This window comes from Heteronotia binoei, chromosome 1 (genome assembly GCF_032191835.1).
Source record: "Heteronotia binoei isolate CCM8104 ecotype False Entrance Well chromosome 1, APGP_CSIRO_Hbin_v1, whole genome shotgun sequence".
Classification (NCBI taxonomy): Eukaryota; Metazoa; Chordata; class Lepidosauria; order Squamata; family Gekkonidae; genus Heteronotia; species Heteronotia binoei.
This window is the reverse complement of record NC_083223.1, coordinates 62,188,236-62,208,505: the sequence shown is the minus strand read 5'-3', so window position 1 is coordinate 62,208,505 and position 20,270 is coordinate 62,188,236. Positions and strand designations below refer to the sequence as shown.

Here is a 20,270-nt window from a genome sequence, read left to right as displayed (position 1 = left end):
TCTGGGGAACATGTGGGGAGAGACAGTCCCTAAGGTAGACAGGTCCTCGGCCATATAGGGCTTTAAAGGTGATAACCAGCACCTTGTAGCAAATCCGGAATACTATTTGCAGCCAATGCAGTTCCCACAACTTTGGCTGTATGTGCTCCCGTATAGAGAGACCCAATAACAGGCTGGCTGCCGCATTCTGCACCAACTGCAGTTTCTGGATATGAGACAAGGGCACCCCATGTAGAGGGCTTTGCAGTAGTCTAGTCTCGAGGTGACCGTCGCATGGATCACAGTTGCTAGGTTGCTGCACTCAAGGAAGGGGACCAACTGTCGTACCCGCTTAAGGTGAAAGAAGGCGGATTTTGCAGTGGCTGCTATCTGGGCCTCCATTGCCAATGTGGGCTCCAGCAGCACCCCCAAGCTTCTGACTTTGTGCCGATATCAGTGGAGCCCCATCAAAAGCTGGTAGAGGGATTTCCCTTCCCAGACCGCCACTACTCAGGCAAAGGACCTCTGTCTTCGTCAGATTCAGATTCAGATGACTCAGTCTAAGCCACCCTGCCATAGCTTGCAACGCCAGGACTAAATTTTCTGGGGCAGAGGCTGGCTGGCCATGCATCAGTAGACAGAGCTGGGTGTCATCAGCATACTGATGGCAATCCAGCCCATATCTCCAGACAATCTGGGCAAGGAGGTGCATATAGATATTAAACAACATCAGAGAGAGCACGGGCCCTGAGACACCCAATTAAGCGGATGTCTCTGGGACGATTGTCCCCCGATCACCACCCTTTGTCCCTGACCGAAGAGAAAAGAGAAGAGCCATTGCAGGACCAACTCCTGAATCCCTGCGTCAGCAAGGCAATGGACCAGCAACTGATGTTCGACCATGTCGAACACTGCCAACAGGTCCAATGACATCAGCACTGCCGAACCTCCTCGATCCAGATGCCGCTGGAGATCATCCACCAGGGCGACCAGCACTGTCTCCATCCCATGACCCAGGCAAAAGCCAGACTGGTGTGGGAAAAGCCAGACTGGTTAGGATGGAAGCGTCCTCCAGAAAGCTCTGTAACTGCAGCGCTACTGCCCTCTCAATAATTTTACCCCAAAAGGGTAAATTCGAGACTGGCTGGTAGTGTGCAATTTGGCTGGGTCTAATGTTGTTTTTTTCAAGTGGGGGTGGACTACTGCCTCTTTGAGGGGCCTTGGAAAGAGCCCCTCAGAGAGGGATCTATTTACAATATCCTGTATAGGATATCGAAGCTCCATCCAGCACGCTTTAATTGGCCAGGATGGGCAAGGGTCCAAATCACACATTGTTGGGTGCACAGTAGAGAGAATTCTGTCAACTTCCTCCAGGCTAAGTGTTGTAAAACTGTCTAAAGCTGATCCCGAAAACAGGCATGGAGTCTCGAGCTCGCATACTGTTTCAACTGTGGCAGGGAGGTCGTAGTGGAGCAATGAGATCTTATCTGCAAAGAAGGTTGCAAAAGCCTCCCAGCCAATGTCCAATTCCCTACAATTTGGTCTGCCTTGTGGCAGAGTTTTAAGAGTCCGAATAATACTAAATAATTGAGCCGGGCGTGAATTCGCAGATGCAATCTTGGCCACAAAGTAAGCTTTCTTTGTGGCTTTGACTGCCATCTCATAGGACCTCATAAACTTTCTATAAGATGTTCTGGTCGCTTCGTCTCAAGTACGCCGCCACTGCCTCTCTAGCCATTTGAGCCTCCATTTCATCAGCCACAGTTCTGTGTTATACCACGGCGGCAGCTTTGAATGCAGTTTTTAATAATGTATTTGTCAGGTAAAGAGAAAAGGGGTTCCTTTGGACTCATCCGCCTCAGAGTGATCAAAAGCCCAGGTTCACAAAGTGGAGATTCATTCTGTGATTTTGGCCTAAGATCTTTGTTCTGGAAAAACTGAGTCTCATAACCCTGAGTGTAGAAGTGCATTCTGTTAAAGAGCTGTGGCATAGAAAGTAAGTGCAATTTTACAGGAACTAAAGCACATCTTAATAATTTTGCACAATAGAGTTTTGGCATGATTGCAAAAAATTGCATATAGAAAACTAAGCCTCATATTTGTCAGAATAATCATGGGCTGACTGATTTAAGTGTGGGTGCTACAAGGCAGTTTGAAAAGGCCTTTAATGTTAGAAAAACATGCTCATGGATGTGTCTAATTCAGCCTCATGACATAAAAATTGAATTGTGGCGGATGAGTCACAGTGGAAGTCTTTAGCAGCCAACTGCCTATGCTTTCCAAGATAAGAGCCTAAAATTCAGAATAGTTTTGTGTTGATGTACCTCATGGCTACATTAAGAAGCCCAGAAGAAACCCTTCCCCAAACAGGTGATCAGTGGTTTATTTGCCAGCAATCCGTTAGGCAGGGTGAATGTACCAGGTGGTGTACTATATAGTCTGGCCTTCAGTGCCAGAATGGCAGCATCTATAAATTATGCAAAAAGGTAGGTCCTACAAGGATAGGTCATGCTGGATCAGGTGAATGTTTCTTGTTAATAAGTACAACAACATCCGTTTGTCCAAGAGACTATGGTGTGTGTTTGGCAAATGTTACTAATTACTGAAAGTATAATAGTTCCAATTCATAACAGCATATGTTGTGAGAAAAGGGGACTATAAATGAAATTATTAATATAAGAACAACAATAATAATATGGCTGACCATAGGAATGCAATGCAATCATTGTGAGTGTGATGTTTAGCCCAGATCTGACAGACAACAGGGGAAACATGACACGGAGGAGGAACAATAAGGTGTTTCTTCCTCTTCTCACCTCCTTGTTCATCAGCTGCCTTTCACTTGCCACTTCTACTACTGACATTATGGGGTTTACGGTCTGGACCCCTGGACACAATTTAAAAAAAGAATTTAGCCATTTAAAAATGCCATGGGAAACTGATTCTGATTGGGCTCCCAGTGTGGTGGGACCAGGTGATCTTTTCTCCCCGTGTGCCTTTGTAAATGCTGAAACAGCTTCCCCCATATTTTGGCACTTGAAAATGCATGTCTGGTCCCACTGTGCCAGGCCCTTGTACCATTTTTAAATGGCCAAATACTTCTATGATATGCCATTGAAGACACTGTAACATCTAGTTCGCCCCTGATCCCCTGTGCATAATGAGATTGGATCACAGCCAGAATGCTATTTAAAAATGTCTTGCTTTACAATATACCTAATGCAGGTCTCTTGATTGTGGTCTTCTATGTCTGAATAAAATGTATTTTATTGGCAAAAGGGAAAATATTTTGAAAGTTCCATATGAGTAACAAGGAATTAGGAATTGTCACTGATTGTGCATGTATCTTTGCCAACCTCAAATGAAAGTCCAAGGAAGAGAAATAGTTGCTGGCATTACTTTTCCTCTTTTAGCATAATTTTAATAAACCTGAATATCTTCTCAGAGAGACTGACATAAATCAGATAGGAAAATGGTTTTCTGGAATATGTTCCATTCTATGGAACATGTTCCACTCTTTAACTCTGCTTACCTTAAACAAGTGAGTGCATGTGTGCATACACATGAAAACTTATACCCAGAATTAAACTTTATTGGTCTTAAAAGGTGTCACAGGGCTCCAATTTTGTTCTGTCTTTTATTATGTCTGTTTTCAAGGCCAATCCAAGACATTTTGCTATATGAAATAAAAATTTCAAAAGGTGTCATCCCCTCCTGAAACCCTAACCACCCTTTAATGAAATTTTTCTAATCTCATTCTTTGGTAATGGGCCCCTAAACCATTAAGCAATGACTAAAGTAGAATCTCTTTCAACATAGTTTCCTTTTATTTTCCTCAGGAAAAAAATATATATAAACATCTTCCAAAGCATTTCTACATAGGGACACTGTTCCCCCCCCCCCCTTCAACAAATACTCCAAAAAGACGGATAACATCTCTTCAAAAATGGTATGAAGACACATTTAATAAAATTTACTTAAATTCAACACAAGATGTTTCTCCATCACCAAACTTTGCAAATCAAAAACAGAAACGTTTTATGGAAATATGTGGGATCATGGTAACTGATCCCTCTGTACACAGAGCACATCACATTTTCTTGGTGCAGATTACACCAGCATTAATATTGAAGGACAGGTAAAAACATTTGGGCAAAAATGGGAGGGTTCTTGTTTTGTTTCTTGTGGTTCAGCTGTTATTTTCTTAAATAACAGAGCTCATGCAGCCTTTTGAAGTTTATGGTATTATTTTTCTAGTCTTTCCATTCCCATACACCCCATTATGTGAACCTCAACTGAGGACATTTAGTATTGTTTGCTTTTTAGTTTTCCACGTTTTCTAGCATCTGTCATATGTCCCAAACTATGTGTGATGTCCTGGTTACGTAAGGATTGAGAAGACCTGAGGTCAAATACCATTGCACCGTATTAAACCAATCTCTCACTGTTAACCTTACCTATTTTACATCACGCACACTGACCTGAGCTCCTACGCTGGAAGAAAAAAAAAAAGCTCAGTAATTTTAATTTGGAATTAGTTTTTGTGATCAGTCCTGAGAGAAATCCAGCAAGGGTCGATTAAGTGGGGATGAGTTCTGTTGGACATGCATTGATTTTAAAAAATGGGGTAACCCCATTTATACTACCCTGAATTCCTGATACTGGTGAGATACAGCTTGGATTAATTAATTCTAGGAGGCTGGCTATCTTATTCTTGTTATTTCTTCCTGTAAACTTTGTAAAGGTTTATCTCAATGCAGACAGTGCTAGATTAGGTGACATTTATAGACGGTGCTAATTAGTTTAAACTTGGTCTGATCCAACATGGGCGATTCTTATTTTTTAAAGAGTGTAAATAATAAGTATGGCACTAACATTTCAGAAGATGACTTTGAGGTATTAAAGATATGAAAAATCCCACACAATATTTTTAATAAAGCAGGTTTTCTGTTTATTATTTTGACTGACCAATGGCCCCTCTTGAACAAAATCAAATACACAGGTAAGAGGCATTTAAAATTAGTTTTAAAAGTTACGGACATGATCCAACTAAAGGTCACTGTTTTTCAATCACTTGGATTGCTATTTATACAGTCCTGTGCATGATGCAAACGAATAGTTCAGTATGTGTGACTCTCTCTTGACTGTATCAGAGGAATTCAAAAGTGCTTAGCTTTGGATGAATATCATCCCAACTCACATATGCTATAACAAAATTATTTTTCACTCTTTTGAACACCTAAATGCTGAAAAGGCAATAGGTTATGATTCAATGAACAGCAACCCAGTTCAAACATCAAAAATTCAGCCCTGTGAAGTGTCACCATGACTCAGAATCTCAGGAACATGCCACAGGTTTGTGCATGAAGGATTTTCAGGTTTCCTATTCCTGGTTTTCTGTAGCTGCAGCCTGCATGATGTGTGAACCAAAAAGCTATAGTTTGTTCCTTGCCTCAAACCATTACTTAAACCATGATTTGAAGCAAGTTGTAAGTTAATTCAAACATCATGGCAAACTATTACTAGAGAAAGAAATGAAAAGGATACCATATGGGTGAAAGAGAGTGGAGGATAAAGCAAAGTGGAAGTCTAAAGCATATTTTCAAGCTTGCAAAGGTTTGAAGAATTGCATTTGTGATAATTGAACTGGGTTAATGAAACATACAGCCTACTAATTTCATTCAGACTCAGGGTCCAATCCTAAAAACACTTTCCTAGGAGTAAGCCCCAGTGAATAAGTGGGACTTACTTCTGAACAGACCTGTTTAGGCTAGTTTCCTTAATGTATTTATCCAGAGGGTTGTACCTACAAACATTATCTCGGCATTTTACAGGTTTTAGGAGACATATTTTGAGTCTATTAGAACATATTCAAACACAACACATGATAGGCAATCACAACTACATTCTCCTTTACATGCACATTACTTTGTGTATACACAATCTACTGCTGCTGGAATTAGACCTTACATGTAGTGTGCATTGAAAATGCCAACAACTTCTCTATGTTCTACCATCTGAGTGTTGTAAATTTGCTATGCTGGCAAAGAAACACACTATGTTATAACATCAGGATTTAGGAAAGTATTACAGAGAGAGGGGAAAAACTGGATAAATGGTAGTTGTTTTTGGCAGCAGCTTCAGATGTATTATAACCTCTAATTTTCAGCCTCCAGTTCTTTTATTAGGCAAAATGTGTTTGCCCCAATTCATCTATTGTAAGAGGAACACACTGCATCTCCAGAAAAAGCTTAGTTTCTCTACAGAATTGTTATGCCTCACAATTCATTGTTGGTGTGGCTCTTCATTGCGATTGGCTTTAAAATCTATGACATGAGTATATGCAGTAGGCTAGTGATAGGGCTGCCCACAGACCTGGAGAAAAATGTCCCATCCTGTCCCTTTAATAATGCTTATGTATGAAAGCTTTCCAGCATCCCATTAAAAATTTATTAAATAAACATGGTTTTTTCTCCAGGCTTGTTGGCAACCCTAGTTAATGAACACAGGCTGAAAGACTTCCTACAAAATCAGATAGAACATCCTCCTCCATAAGCTTCATCTTGCATGCTATTTTCATGAGCCACTATCTAAAGGACTATAATTTATTGCCCCAATAGCGCATAATCAGTGCATGATAGAAGAAGAGAACAATTTTGCTATGATTCATCTTTGCCGGTGTTTAACCTCCCACACCCAAGCCAAATTGGATGTATATTCCAGCACAGAAAAGGGGGAGCGAGCACCTTAAAACTATCAGGTATAGTTTTAAAATGTTTTCAAAATAACAGGAAAATACCCTTATTGCAGGGGGTTCTTTCCTACATCTGGAAAAGCACTTTAGGGGATCAAATGAGTGCTTGCATACACACAGCACCATGTGGAGGCCACTTCCCTGTTGTGCTATCCCATACGGCTGGGGATCATCTGTACAAACTAACTGCATTTAAAAGGAGCTAATTTTGTGGATTTAATTTAATGGCTGTGAGAGCTGGACTATAAGGAAGGCCGAGCACAGAAGAATAGATGCTTTTGAGATATGGTGCTGGAGAAGAATCTTGAGAGTCCCTTGGACTGCAAGAAGGTCAAATCAATCAGTCCTAAGGGAAATCAACCAAGACTGTTCCCTGGAAGGTCAGATGCTGAAGCTAAAATACTTGGCCACCAAATGAGAAGGGAGCACTCCCTGGAGAAGATCCTGATGCTGGGAAAGACAGAAGGCAAAAGAAGGGGACGGCAAAAGATGAGATGGCTGGACAGCGTTACTGATGTAGCAAACACAAATTTGAGCAGGCTTCAGAGGATGGTGGAAGACAGGAGGGCCTGGTGTGACTTTGTCCATGGGGTCTCGAAGAGTTGGATTTGACTGTGCGACTGAACAACAATTTTGTGGATCTCTCAAATGACCTCTGTTGGGAAGGGGGATAACAATTGGGTGAAATAATCATTTCTAACTATTTAAAACAGTTTTAAAAAAAAGTATGCAGAAGGGCTACAGAGAGAGCTGAATTGCCTGTTATCAATACAGTGGTGGTGGTGGGAAATTCAATCACCCTTCAAGAAGCCTTTCTCCACGAAAGATGCACTTAAATTGGAGAAAATCTCCTTTGGCTGGATGAAGGCTTCAAACTGTGCTCAATGGTATGGCAGGATGTACCTAGTGACACTGACACAATCACATTTCACACACTATAAGCACCTTAGGAGCAAGAAATGGATGTATTTGGCAGGATTGGAAATGTACTATATGTGCTGAAAATGTGTATAATGGGTGACCTTGGTACAGTTCTTCGTGGTAGAAAAAGCACGTAAGGTGATGAGAAAATGTAACTCTCCCCAATGAAGCACAACCCTGAGAGCAAATAAGACAGTGTAAAAAAATGAGCAACAATTGCATGTATTGGGCATGAAAGTGATTGCATACAAGGACTGTGAGGTATTACAAGTGGCTTTCTCCTTGGCTACAATCTGCAACATTTCCTTTGGCTTGCTGTTATTCTTAGGGTTTATAACACAAATATTGTGCTGTAAGGCAACAAATGCATGTTATATCACATTAAAAAGCTGCAAGCACATAAAAACATCTTCCAATTTCAAAACTTATCCTGAGCTGAAGAACAAAAGTTCTGGATGTCGTAAAATTGTATACACATGCAAAAGTTTTTTTAAAAAATCCCTGTGGTAACTTTATCGAAGCTTTACAAAAGCTGCCAAAATGTCTAAAGCATTGCCAGTGGTGGTGGTGGGGGGGGGTTACATTCCAGATCTACGTTTTATTTGTTTTTGTATATGAAATTCCCAAATTTTTGCATAAACCCCCGAAATTTGTTTTCATTTGAATGTAACGGATGGTACAGACGAGGGTTGTAAGTAGCCACCTGATTACTCCTTAAATAGTTGTTTCTGGAGGCCTTGCTGCTTGTCTCTGAAACCTGAGTGCTGCTGCCTCCTGGCTGAACTACTCCTGACTGCTGAGCAGAACTTTCCATGTTACAGAATGGCTCAAAGCGACTGTAGACACGCCTTTCACTCAAGCGAGATCTTAGCAGCTCATCTTTAGGCTTTGTGCTTGAAGGGTGAACTGTCACTGCATTGGCCCTTTGTGTATTGGTTCTTTGTGAAAGAACACCAGCAGGAACATGGGCAGGTGCCCTGGCTTTGTTTGTAGACATGTCCCTGGCATCTTGATATTGAATCTGTTCGGTGTTAAACCTGGGAGCGGAAACATCACCTACAGGTTCTAACAACATACTTTCCAAGGGCTTCACAGGAGAACATCTTTTAAGGTTTTCTTCTGATGGAGGTTTTAGAGATTTTGGAGACTTGGGTGGCTTGGGGGATTTAGGAGATTTGGGGATCTTGAGTGATTTGGGTGACTTTGTTGGGGTCAAAGTAACGTCTTCTTTACTCCTATGTAAGCTCCCTTGTGAATTAGAGGATGACATTCTCTTTTTTCTTGGAGAGCAATCAGCTTTCAGCTCAGACACCTTGGGCTTTTGATTCCCTTCTTCATCTTCTGATGCCAAAGTGTCAGAACTGCTACACATCCTGTAAAAAGCAGGAGCTTTGTTTTTTGACAAGTTTTCTTTCTTGTCTGGAGTAAGATTCAACAAGGATCTTAGCTTCTGTGATCCCTTCTTAAGGAAATTTGGAGAATTCTTGCTCTCTTTCTTTGGCATGACATCTTTACTAGATTCTTCTTTGCTTACTTCAACCAATGCAGCTACGGAGATGGACTTGGCAGTAGAAGAGCCTTTTGAGTTAGTCCTGAGGTTTTTAGAATCATCTGCCAGATGACTGGGTACACTATGCAAGCTTTTAGAGATTTTTAGTGCATCCTCTGAAGGAGGTGTTATAGTGTGTGGTTGTTTAATTCTATTCCTATTTAGGGTGCTGTAGATATAGGTACTTTCCTCTTTGTTATCCCCATTATCCAAAGCTGATTTTGATTGGTTAAATATTGGAAAACTTCGTCTTTTCAATATATATTCATTTCTATGGTTTTTCAGAAATTCTACTGGTCTGTTCGTACTCACAGCAGTATTTAAGTAGGCAGTCTGCTCTCTGATAACAGGAGGATTAAAACTAGTTTTTTTATCTTCTGAGACTTGTGGACTCTGGCTTTTTACTACATCGACTTCCAGGGGGACATTAGGGCTTGGTTCTGTCTCTGTGTCATCAGTCACATCTTGTAGCGTTGGAAGATGATTGTGTGTGGCTTTAGGAGTTTCACTATGCTCTGAACCAATGATAGTTGAATTTGAAGAACTTGCACAACTATTTACTTCTTTCTGTTCTGGCAATGTAGGCTTAAAAACAAATGAAGAACGCAGTCGAGAATGGGTATAAAGGGCATGAGTTTTGACATTTTCAGCTGCATCATAGCCCTCACATCTGTCACCTACCCCTGAACCATTAGAATCTGCTGGAAAATCTGACTGATCATTTAAATATGATTCGATTCGCCAGTTACGCAGAAATGATTTTGTAGTATGTTCAAGTGTTGGCATTTTCTGTTGTAGATGGCGCATGTGACTGTCTGTTCCATTGAAAGATCGCCGAACAATTGAGTTCCTTCCTACCATATTGAGTTTTGGCTGTGGAAATCTATCTGCTAAACTTTGCTGAGGTACATTGTGGTTTGTATGACCTCCATGTGATGAGGATACAATACTGAGACTATCAGAGGGTACTTTCCAAGCATTTGATGAATTCTTAGTCCTGTTCATTGCTCTGTTGAGCATCAGATATGGAGTCCTTTCTGGTTTCTCCCCAGCATAACTATGTCTTTTCCAGTGCTCTTCATTGGACTGAAGTTGTTGAATTCTATTCTGCATATGAAAGCCTGGAAGAAATGGTGTTTTATTAAAGAGCTGATTTCTGTTACCAAATTTGTCATTGTCATTTATTCCATATCTTCCTCGAGTTTTCAGAAAATTGGGATCAAAGTTGTGAATCTTGTCTTGCCTCCCCAAAAGATTACGCTGGCTAGAAACTGAAGCTAAGGATGACTGTGAATGCTGGTATGCATCACTGTTCCAGAGAGCTCGCCGGCTATTAACCCTAACTAATTCTGGATCAAATGAGCTGGGAACAGAAGAACGGGCATAGAGTGTCCTAAACTCTTCATCAAAAGATTCAACAAGTTGTCCTGTGATAATCTGGACCATGCTGAGGTTGGCTTTTTCAAAGGACCACATAAAGCTGAAACAGAAAGGAATGACAATTAATAATCAGATAAGAAATAGGCAAACACTTCATCTTAGTTACTACATGGAATTACCCCTGACAGCCTATCTGTATATAAAGACAATTTTCTCCTGCTTTGAAATGTGCATTGGGGCTGCAAGACCATTCAAATCTTTTAGGGGTGACTTAAGGATGGAGAGGTACATCTATACAGTGGACAACGACAGTGCAAATGTAGGCAGACATACACCCTTCTAATTCAGCTGCCTTAGAAAGATATAATTCTGTTCAGGTTTTCAGTATAAATTTCCTTTTTAGTACTTTCAAAATATTTTCATAGCTCTGATTTACAATGACTAAGGGCTAATCCTCATAGCAACTGCTAGCTAAGGCATGAAGCCACTTTATATGACTGGTGTGAAATGTATGGTTAAAACATGACATTATACTGCTTTGTGCAGGTATCTTTCTGCTTGATAGGAAACACTTGCACAGAGCAGCAAAGATCCCCCAGTTAAGCTACAAAGCAGATACTGAAATAACACACTAAAATATCTTTGATAACATCACTAAATAAATGTTAGAAAATAAATTCATGTTTATAAAATAAAAAAAAGATTTGCAATGCATATTTATTAGATATAATTATGCAGTGAAATAATTCAAATATTTAAATATTGTATTTATCTAGAGCAATCCTATAGGTAGGTTTTGGCATTTGCAAAAATTGCTAAAACTTTAACAATATTTTCCAAAATGCATGTTGCCAAGAAATAGCAATATAGTGGTGAAAATACTGAGTGTTCTGCTGAGATGTATCTAATTATTTAACATACATTATACCAGCAGGTTTTATGTAACAGTTGATTTTGGGAAACACAATCCTAAATATTATTACACAATTTGTATTGGAGCCCAAAACTATCGTGTTTTTACAGTCTGAGTTTATGGTGTAAGTTAAGATATACTTTTTGCAGGAATCTGAAGGTAGGAGAATATGATTTACCTTACCTCCTGTGTCTCATCTGAATGTAACAAAAAAGAAGCAAATTAAGAATCATGGATTCATAATATTTTTGCAAATGTAAATTATACAGTGCACTTTTCCTTTGTCAATTTCCATATCAAATAATCATAGTCCAAGAGTAACTGACTGAAAGAATTTGAAATATGATTATTTTAAATATTTTATTTTCTCAAAATAACTAAGGACAGTATCCATAGAATGATCCCATATGCCCTGTGCACAAGCTGGGAAAACCCTGCCCTACTGCAGAATTGATGTATGTGGACCGTATCAGTTTCTTCATGACAAGTACCATATAAACCGGTTAACTTCCTAGTAAATCAGTGAATGATGCCATTATTTTATGTTATTTTATTTTTTACCACCCTGGGTATTCTTTTATAATAGGAAGGCTGCATATGTGTATATACAAAATAGATAATGAAATAGGTAAATACATACATGGACATAGTGAATTTTAGTAACAACTTAATTTAAGCATGCCCAATTATTTAGTGGATACTGTTGTTTAATAGAGAGTGGCTACGTATTTTGGTATAAAATGGAGTTTTGTATTCCAGCCTAGTAACCAGTCTTCATACTTTGTGCTGGAACCTAAAGAAATTATCTTACTCAAAAAAAGAAATAGACAAAGGATTATATAATATCTAAAACTGTAAACAATGCATTTTAGTGTTTTAAACTATATCAAAGTTTTTGAAAATATCAGGTAATTAATACATTAGACTATAAATTTAAATTTTAAACTTTAATTTAAAAATTAAATTAATTGTAAGGGTAACACATGTTCTCACCTGTAAGTACCATACATTACTTTCTTACAGTCAACAAGAAGAAATTTTTGTTCCATTTTCCCATGAAATTTTGCCCCTGACTTGGTGAAATAATCTTGTCCTTTTACTGTACGCACTCTCATGTTCTGGAAAACATAATATGAAAAAGATTTAGTATGATTAACATAGCCAGTACTAAACAATTTTTTCCCAGTCATATTTGCTTACTAATTCTAAGTTAGTTCAGCAAGATTTAAACTCAAGTACATGAGCACAGGACTGCAGCTTTGGAGGAAGGTATTAGTACATGTTGCAATTCTTATCTCAAACACCAAGAAATCTAATTGTTCCAGTTCAGGCAACATTTGCATATACAAACAGATTAGGCTGCATTAGTCTATCTGGGGGTGCAGGGAAATGTATCTAGTGCCTAGATGGACACAATGACCCTTCACACACCAATTAACAATCTCTGACCTAACAATAGTTTCCCCTACCCAAAGGCAGCATCAAGACAAACTAGGCACGACCTTTTTTCTCTCTCCTGCAACACTAAAAAGTGATTGGTTAGATCATATTATATTTCATTGGTAGATAAATTTAGGTAGATCATATTGTAACTCATTGGTTTTAATTTAATGCTCCACTACTCCACTGTTGAATTCACAGAGCCCAAACTGGTCAGCAGGATCGAAGAAACCAACCAATCACTTTTTAGTGTTGCAGGAGAACACAACCTGTTTCTCTCTCCTGCAACACTAAAAAGTGATTGGTTGGTTTCTTCGATTCTGCTGACCAGTTTGGGCTCTGTGAATTCAACAGTGGAGTAGTGGAGCATTAGATTAAAACCAATGAATTACAATATGATCTACCTAAATTTCTATGTGTAATATACAAGAGTATTGCAGCAAGTTGTAGATCAACGTAATATGAAGTTTCTGAAATATTAGCTTTCCTTAAGATACATGTTAAGTAGGGATGGGCACGAACCAGGAAAATTGTAGTTTGTGTTGGTTCATGGCTTGTTTGATTGCACAAACCACAATCTTACATGAACTTTTCTGTTTCCCAAACTGGTTCATGGCTTGTTTGATTCAGGAGGTGGGAACACCCCCTTGCAAGTTAGAGATGCGAAACTCAAAGGCAGACTTCAGTAGACTCTCCTCTACCCACCCTCCAAGCTTGGTGAAGATTGGATTTGGGATGTCTGAGTTATAGCCCCCCACAAACCAGGTGCCCCCAGGAGAGTTCAGCTGCAGCTTCAGGTTCAGTCTCTGAAACCACAGCAAGGAACGCCTTCCCAGCTGGGCCAGTTTTTCAAAAATATGCCCCACTGTGTAGGGGGAAAAAGGAGTTCTTCAAAGCCTCCTATAATCAGCCACACAGCAAACAATTCTTCTACTCTCATGACAACTAACTCTTCTCTTTTCATGCTGCCAAGTGAAAGCAGCTGAGTCAGGATGTGGTATTATACTGGCATATAATCTGCTCCTATAGAGCAGAATGGGAGCTCCATGATTGGCTCCCAGAGCTGCCAATCAAGCTATAGACAATTGCTTTGGATGTTTTTAGGACTCTTCACAAGTCCACCTCCAGCGTTACCTAGGAATTGATTGAATCAGCACCAGGCTGTCTGGAGAATGAATTGCAAAAACGAACCACCCAAATCTCCATGGAAAAAAGGCAGTTCATTTTTGTTTGGGAATGACGCTGCTGAACAAACCGGTTTGAAACGAACCACAAACCAGCCAAGTTTTGTGCTCAAACAATGGTTCAGTTTTTTCATTTGTGCCCATCCCTAATGTTGAGGCAAATATGTTTCACTGCACATACATGAAACATGCACAGATTGGAAGGCCACACCAGCCAATCCAGCTCTCAGTCTATGCACATTCAATAAAAGATCTGAACATAGATCTTTCACGCATACAAGTCTGATACCATTGACCATGGTATCTTTCTGGGCCTGGATCTTTCTGGCATAAGACGTGGATATGGGGCACCATGCTCCAGAAGTTTAATTCCTACATGGTTGACCAATTCTAAAAGGTGATGCTGGGGAACAACTCTGCCCCTTGACATTTATAAAACAGGATCCCCAAAAGTTCTATTCTGCCCTCCATCTACTTAACATCTACATGAAACTGCTAAGAAAAATCATCTAGAGATTTGGAGAAGGATTGGTCACCAGTTTGCAATAACACCCAACAACAAAAACAGGTAAATAGTAGAAGTCCTCAATCGTTGTCTGACGATAGCAGTGGACTTGCTGAAACTCAGTCCATGAAGACTTAGTTGGCCAAAGCTGTCCTTGCAGTGAGTATGTCCAGTCTACTACAGTGCACTCCCTGTGGGGCTAACTTCAAAAAGTGTAGGAAAGCATCAACTAAGTGCTGGATAACAAAATTGCTTGGTGGCATAAGACCATATCTTGCCAATCTGTACTGCCTAGGACTTAGCACAATTCATACCCTACATACCAGTTAAAGACTAATAAATTTTTACTCTAGCATAATGTTGTGTGGACTAGAGCCCCCTTTATCAGACACATGTAGTGAATCCTCTCTAGGCCTAATGACAACCCATTACATATACTTGATTAAGGGGCCGCAAGTCCATGAAAACTAATATGCTACAAGAAAAACTTGTAGTCTTCTAAGGCGTCACAAAACTACTGCTTGCTTTTGCCTTGTTTTCAACTTCTACTGGATTGTTTTATGGCTGTTACTTTGCTGTCTATGTTTAATTCATTTTGATGAATTTAGGTTGTTTGTTTTTTTAATTACATTTTATTATTCTAATGAAATTACTGTAAAGCCACTTTGTCTTTACAGTGTGGAGCAGATAGAGAGATGCAAGAGTATTATATACAATTTGGTACAAAGTATACAGTTGAAATGACGTGTCTGGTTAGAGTAAACAGAAAAGGATGTTTATAACCTAGTAAAGAAGCAGGAACAACTTGAATAGGGCAATTGTGTCACATAATGCAATTATATCACCTAATCCAATTAATTTGCGCACCAGAAGATGCAGCTCAGATATCCAGCCTTAGCATTTCAACATAAAACTAGCCTTCTTCTTGCAGTATCTCTATGGCAACTTGAAAATAGAGTGCTAGATTTTCTTCATTTAAAAACAATTCCATCTTTCTTTTAGAATTAAAAAGAAAACTACAGCTGCTGTTCTAAACTAAAGGTATAAAATCTAATAATTAAAGTGCTGTATATCTAATTAGATCTACTTAGAAGAAGTAGGACCTCGAAAAATTCACTTAGGTAGAAGAAGCAGGACAGAGGGCGAAAGTCCTGCTCTCCTGAGACATATCTTTGCCAACCCATTCATCTAAAAGGAAATGACAATCTGTGCCACAGTGCTGATGGCCACAGGGTAATCAAAAGGCGCAATAGCCTTCTGGCAACTGGTATGCCCATGATAGCTCATCCTGGTCAGAAATCCCAGTGGGGTGGCCATGTCCGTCTCCTGCGCAAAAAGAAAAAGGAGCTGAGCGGCACATTAAAGGCTAACAGATTTTTTAAACTTAAAATAGCTATTAACTTTCATGTATAATTTCACCATCATTAATGAAAATAAAACAAAAAGATCTATCCATTAACTTGAATCATAGGACTTCATGCGCTAGAGTCCACTTTATGCTCCCGGTGTGCAGTGAGTGAACAGTGGCAGCAGCAGGGCTTTTTTGTGTGTGTGCAGGAATGCACAGGAACACAGTTCCAGCTGGCTTGGCATCAGGGGGTGTGGTCTAATATGCAAATGTATTCCTGGTGGGCTTTTTCTACAAAAACAAGCTCTGGGCAGAAGCACTTTGTTCTTTCACCTTTTCACTTTATGGAAATGGGAGGCAGAATTACCTGGTGGATTCTGCTGTAGCTGCCATTGAACTCCTCCCCAAATCCTAGAGCAAAGGTCATCCCTCCAATGAGCCTCCCAAGTGTGGCACAGTGGTTAGGCTGTCAAACCAGAACTCAGAGACCCAAATTCAAATCCCCACTCTGCCACAGAAGCTCACAAAATGTCTTTGGGCTAGTGACTAAAACACTAGAACAAATGGGACCATTTAGTCTAGAAACAGTTTAAGGATGAATACAGATATTTTGAACAGGAGCCTAACTTTAAAGATTAAAAATTCCAGCACAAGCTTTTGTGAGCCAGAGCTCATTTCATCACATACAACTTTGCCAGAGAGCTCTGACTCACAAAAGTTTATTCTGGAATACATTGTGTTAATCTTTTAAGTGCTACTGGGCTCCTGTTTAGTGTCGCTATAACAAACTAACTCTGCTAACAACTCAGGATTATAGATATTTTGTTTTTTTTTAAGAAGAAAAAACTTAACGCAGGTCCAACACTTTCACTTACACATGGGATTTCAGGCTATGAGGTGAATGGATATGGGAACATTTAATAAGATATCAAAGCTCTGATTCTATGCACCTGGGACTGGGCTCAGTGACACTCCTGAGCAAACATGCAGAGTGTAATCATTAACTGGGAGAAAATGCTGGAAACTAATTACACTCATGATTGCTCAGAAAACATACCATTCTCATGGGCAACCTGTCCATTGCAGCTATACAGATCTTGGAAGCTCTTTATTATCTCTGTGGGAGGCAGCCACCAGAAGGAAACAATGTACTTATCTAAAGCCAGTAATCCACTACCTGTCAATTATGCTTGGACCACTATTCTGCGACCAAAAACTTCCAGAAAGACACAGACACTACCACATATGTATGCACACCATTCTTCTGTATCTAAGACTTATCTGAGCAAGGCTGCAAGCCTATGCATAAGCACACCTATTTGGGAATAAAATTGAATGGCGTCAGTAGAATTAACTTCTGCATAACCATACAATGGGCAGCAAGACATGGAAAGGTTGGGCAAGAAGTGAAATAAATCAGAGTGCAATCTTCTTCCTGCTGGGCACTAGCCAGACAGATTTAATGGAGCAAGATTTCAATATCTGCAGTCCTTCATTACAGATCCGAAGAGGAATAAATCCGTTACTAATTTCAAACTAGAATTAACAGCCCTTGAATGTTGTGTAAAGTATCCATGGCACAGCATGAGACATGCTAAATTGGACAAACAGTCAAAGAAATAGCTCTCTGAATTGTGATGGATCACAGCATGCTCTCACCCTTTGGATATATACTAGGATATATTGTGATTTCTGAAGAATGTGAATTCTTCAGCTCACTGGAAAATTTTATGTTGCATCTTGCCGAAAAGATCTGCACGTAAAAGACCTGAGGAAAGATTCTCCCCCTTTTGCAGCAGTCCTTTAACTCTCCTTGTCTTTCAGAAGCAGCATTTTAGAGAGCAACTTTGACAGAGGGGAAGTGGGGAAGTTGTGCTTCTGGGCACATAATTTAGACATGACTGAATCCTGTGTGTCTTTCATATAACCCTTTTAAAATACAGCACAATAGGGAAAAATCAGAAAAAAATTAAAGATGAAATAATATGCTATCAGAATCCGCCAACAGTGAAAACATTTTTTTTTTTTTAAAAAAAATTAGTAGATTCTGAAATGACAGTCTCAGATATACGGAAAGACAGTTTCCAAATAGTGAATTTTTTTTTATAGTTAGCAGCTTGCACAGAATAATATTCTGGAGAAAAAGAGATTAACACTTTCCATTATATTAAATGATTTCAGCAAGCTACTTTGCAAATAATTCTACAAAAGGTACTCGCCCTCAAATTTTTTTTATACTAATCTACCATTCTACACAAACTTGAATGATTTATTTTGAAAACTCTATTCCATATTAATGAGTCAATGGATGTAATTATAATTTAAAAACTGACAGAATAATGATTCCAACAAATGTTCACCATTTAACCTTAGAGAAAAACCAGCTTTACTAGAGTTTGCCAAGTCACTCTAGAGGCAATTGTTATTTTCCAGAGTTAACAGGTCAGTGGCTATCCAAAAGCGTGGCAGAAATTCTTCCTTGCTTGCACTGCTAGATATTCATTCTGTCTTGTTGTTCTATAATTAAATCTCCATAAATTAATTTGGAACATATGAGTGATAAGCAGTGTTCCCTCTAAGCTGAGTTAGCGTGAGCTAGCTCACAGTTTTTTAGCCTCGGGCTCACACATTTTTGTCTTAGCTCAGGAAGGATGACACCAGAGCACACTAAGTTATGCAGCAGTGCACAATTTTAATGCCAGTAGCTCACAAAGTCGAATTTTTGCTCACAAGACTCTGCAGCTTAGAGGGAACATTGGTGATAAGTATTTACTCCTCTTGCAGGCTAAGAGAACAATCCTAAACAGGTATACTCTGAATTCTACTACGGTCTATTCAGTGGGGCTTACTCCCAGGAAAGTGTCCTTAGGATTGCACTGTAAATTACTTACCCTGAGCCTCTGTACTTGACAGCCCTGTTTCTCTGTCATCTTAAAAAAGTGGCTGAATTTAGATTCATCTAGCAGAAGATATACGGCGATTCCTCTAGTAGAAGCATCTACAATTTCTTTGAAAATATCCACATCTGTAAATATATCCATAACTATGGCAATCACCTATACAAAAAAGGAATAAACAATGAATGACAATGACAACTGTAAAGTGATAAAGAATCTGAAATGTATATAGCATGTAATGTTGACAATTCATTTCTCCAACAAACCATGCTGAACTTCTCCATGTACTGAACATTTCCTTTCTTCCTCTGATTCCTTAAATCTCCATCATAAGTATAGATTTGCTTATTATTATAAACAGAATTTATAACCTGCCTTTCTGCTCTTACAAGGGCCACCAAGGCTTAGTCATAGAGTTGTAATCAACCAAATGATATCTTGCACAACATAGTACGCAGATGTTGCTCAAGAGTTTTCTTTAGAAAGCTAACAGATATGTGAGGGGCTATGGCTCAATGATAGATGGGAAGTGTGACATTCATATATGTGTTCACAGTCTATAGCAGGGGTGGCCAAACTGCGGCTCAGGAGCCACATGTGGCTCTTTCACACATATTGTGCAGCTCTTGAAGCCCCCACTGCCCCATCAGCTGGTTTGGAGAATGCATTTAAAGTTGCTTTCCACCTCTCCCTCATCCCATCTATTTTCCTTGCTCTCTCCCTTCCCTTCCTTTCCTCCTGTCCTGTGACTCTCGAGCATCTTACGTTTATGTTTTGCAGTTCTCAAACATCTGACATTTATTCTACGTGGCTCTTCCTTTAAGCAAGTTTGGCCACCCCTGGTCTATACCATTAGCCACCAACATTTTCTTTAATGAGAGCTGCTTATGAGTAATGAAAAATATCCCAAACTACTCATCACCACTACCAAATTACCAATTGTTGTTCTGCCTTATGAACAGAACATGGAGTAGGAAGAAGACAAAAATGAAGCTAAGCTGCACAGAGAAGAATCTTCAGTTTCTTGTAGCTTAGACAGCATATTGAGCCATGGTTAATATAATACGGCATCTACAGTGTCCAAATGGAGGGCATTTTTCAAACATGTCTTTACCTCTGATATTTATTAATCTGAAATCCTCATAATAACTCAGAACAAGGTAAAATATATCTTTAAAGATATCTTTGCTTCCTGAAAGATATAAATTGACATGGCAAGTTTTTAGTGTGCTTCAGTATTTTTAATGACTCTCTTCTTCTCCCTTGAATGAAATTTAATGCTTCTTTTATTTATTTTAAGCCTATAAAACTTACTTTTTTTCCAACTAGGAGATGGTTTACCACAGTTCAGTCTCCAGTATATTGGGCTACTAATATTTCTACTGAAGTTAAGAGAGCAC

General features: G+C 39.3%; 1 protein-coding gene across 1 annotated transcript in view; it reads right to left on the bottom strand.

The window, feature by feature from the left end:
• Nucleotides 1–8,232: 8,232 nt before the first annotated feature.
• Nucleotides 8,233–20,270, bottom strand: part of FAM83B (family with sequence similarity 83 member B) — a 52,621-nt gene continuing 40,583 nt past the window's right edge. The window contains exons 2-4 of the mRNA XM_060235174.1: nucleotides 18,865–19,029; nucleotides 12,490–12,614; nucleotides 8,233–10,683 (exon numbers count right to left, since the gene is read on the bottom strand). Of these exons, the coding sequence (XP_060091157.1) occupies nucleotides 8,253–10,683; nucleotides 12,490–12,614; nucleotides 18,865–19,029 (2,721 nt within the window). The 3' untranslated portion in view covers nucleotides 8,233–8,252. The remainder of the gene's footprint in view (nucleotides 10,684–12,489; nucleotides 12,615–18,864; nucleotides 19,030–20,270) is intronic.